This window comes from Triticum dicoccoides, chromosome 3A, assembly GCF_002162155.2.
Source record: "Triticum dicoccoides isolate Atlit2015 ecotype Zavitan chromosome 3A, WEW_v2.0, whole genome shotgun sequence".
Classification (NCBI taxonomy): Eukaryota; Viridiplantae; Streptophyta; class Magnoliopsida; order Poales; family Poaceae; genus Triticum; species Triticum dicoccoides.
In genome coordinates, this window is record NC_041384.1 from 592,765,564 (window position 1) to 592,767,795 (window position 2,232).

The window sequence follows — 2,232 nt, forward strand, 5'->3', positions numbered from 1 at the left end:
CGGCGGCGGCGGCCCGAGGACGAGCCAGCCTTGCGGTCATGCTTCCCCTTGCAGCCGTAGTTCCAGAGCCCCATGGCTGCGACGCGGCCGGCCGGCGAGTTCGAGGCTAGGGTTTGAGGGTGTCAGGTTTCGAGGAGGCCGCGGGGTGGAGTAGGGAGTGTGGATGACGATCGGTCCACGGCTTTCCCATTTAAGAAGGACCGTGACCATTCGCCTGGGCGGATGACAGGCGGGGCCGGCCGCGCGTGCGCATTGATGTTGGCGGGTGAGAAGTAGGTGACCGCCTGCCACGCGGCCCCGACGCGGACGAGCGACGCGTCCATTTGTTGTCCGTCGTGACCCAAACCCGGCGCATGTTTACGCTCGAAATAGGTCAGGCCGGATACAAAACGGATCAGATGGGTCCGAGCCGTCGTGTGCTGAGCAGTCTGGTTTGTCCTTTCTACCTCAAACGGACGGGCCGTACGGGATGGGGTTGCGCGATGAGTTGGCCTTATCGCTTGGCTCTTGACTTCCTCTTGGATCGGCTGTAAAGGGAAAGAGTGGAGGCTGGGCTCCCGGAGTGGACTTCAAAAGTTGTCGCGTCGCTGAGCTCAGCTTCGACCGCTTCCTTGCAGCTTCCCCGCTGGTTCCCCTGTCCTAGGTTTCCTATAAATTTGCCGACGATATGGCAAGACCCGCCGAATTCATTCGCACTCACAAGCTCGACACCCAAAAGCCAAAAAAAGTTGGTGCACCACGTACTGTCCAGTTCTAGTGCCAGGTTCGAGCTAGCAGAGCAGAGAGACTCACGCCATGGCGCTGGCCACCCCGACAGCCGTGGTGCTGGAGCTGATGACGATGGGGCAGCAGTCCGCGGCGCACCTCAGGGAGCTTCTCCGGGCGGCGTCCCCGCCGGTGCAGGCGGAGCACCAGGCGCTCGCCGCGGAGATCCTCCGCTGCTGCGACCGGGTGATCGCCGCGGTGAGCGCGGGCGCCACCGATAAAAAGAGGAAGGCGACGGACCCTGGCGCCACATCCTGCCATCTTCCCCTCGCCATGATGCCGTCCAAAAGAAGGTACGAGACTTCGATCGCTACTCGCACCGGGAATGAACGAAGAATTTTCTGAATTCATCCGCCCTTGCACGAGGCACGAGTGTTTGACTGACAGGTTTGCCGTCGATTTCGCAGGGTGCGTGGGGCGGAGGCGCACAGAGAGGTCCATGCCGACACGACGGCGGACGGGTTCGTGTGGAGGAAGTACGGGCAAAAGGACATCAACGGAAGCAACCACCCGAGGTACGGACAAGAAATGCCCCTGGTGGTCCGGACAAACGGCAAGCTTGTCGATCAGACAGAGCAGAGCCTGACGCTATTGTTGTTGCATGCAGGCTCTACTACCGCTGCGCGCTCAGCGGCGAGGGCTGCGCCGCGACCCGGCGGGTGCAGCGGTCGCAGGAGGAGCCCGCGGCGTTCGTGATCGCCTACTACGGCGAGCACACCTGCGGAGCCGCCTTCTGTCAGCAAAGGGCGGAGCCACTGCCTCCTACCGTCGTCGACTCAGGCTCAAACGCTTGGGGAGTCTTCGGTGCCGTCGACCGGAACAGGGGCTCGCCTCTGCTGCCGTCGCTCGGAGCCGAGCACAAGCACAGCGCCGTGCGCCGTCACGCCGAGGCGCCCGGTGACACGTCGCGGCGATGGTCGTCGCCGTCGTCCTCCTCGTCCTACTCCTCCGAGGTGGAACTTGGTGCTTCTCCTGTCGAGGGGTTCCTCGATGGCAACTTCGACTGGGAGTGGGAGACCGTCGTCAACTCGCTCAGCTTCGGCGATCTGCTTCACTAGAGCACAGTAGATTGCACGACCTGTGCACTGTTTAGTGGACAGATCTGGAGTACATCGGCTGTCGCAGTGTGACTAATGAGTAGTGATAATGTACGGGGGTGGGTGAGAGGTTCCAGCTGCAAGAGCTTGTGATGTAGAGTTGGCTAATCAAAATGGTTGCAATACTAAGCATTTGTTCAGCAAACGTAGTAGTTAATCAAATGGTTAAACAAATGAGGTAATAGCACCCAAGATCCACAAACTTGCACCGAATGTAATGTTTTAGTCCAAAACTTGCAAAATGTGACTGAGGACTCCACAAACTTGACACCCTATGTGATGTTTTGGTCCACAGCCATTCACAGCGTGACATGTGGCAGTCCAGAGGGTGGACCGGTCAGCTGTGGCAATTTTGCACAAAGGCCCCTGG

General features: G+C 59.9%; 1 protein-coding gene across 1 annotated transcript; it reads left to right on the forward strand.

Moving 5' to 3' along the window:
* Window positions 1-588: 588 nt before the first annotated feature.
* Window positions 589-2,102, forward strand: LOC119272241 (WRKY transcription factor WRKY24-like). Its single transcript, XM_037553767.1, has 3 exons — window positions 589-1,058; window positions 1,173-1,280; window positions 1,373-2,102. The coding sequence occupies exons 1-3, from the start codon at window positions 796-798 to the stop codon at window positions 1,821-1,823; spliced, it is 822 nt and encodes a 273-aa protein (XP_037409664.1). The 5' UTR covers window positions 589-795; the 3' UTR covers window positions 1,824-2,102.
* The last annotated feature ends 130 nt before the right edge of the window (window positions 2,103-2,232 follow it).

Bases quoted from the DNA above. Each gene is read 5' to 3' on its own strand.
- LOC119272241 (XM_037553767.1), top strand. From the start codon at position 796: ATGGCGCTGGCCACCCCGACAGCCGTGGTGCTGGAGCTGATGACGATG. The intron at 1,059-1,172 runs GTACGAGACTTC...TCGATTTCGCAG, and splicing joins ATGATGCCGTCCAAAAGAAG to GGTGCGTGGGGCGGAGGCGC. The intron at 1,281-1,372 runs GTACGGACAAGA...TGTTGCATGCAG, and splicing joins AACGGAAGCAACCACCCGAG to GCTCTACTACCGCTGCGCGC.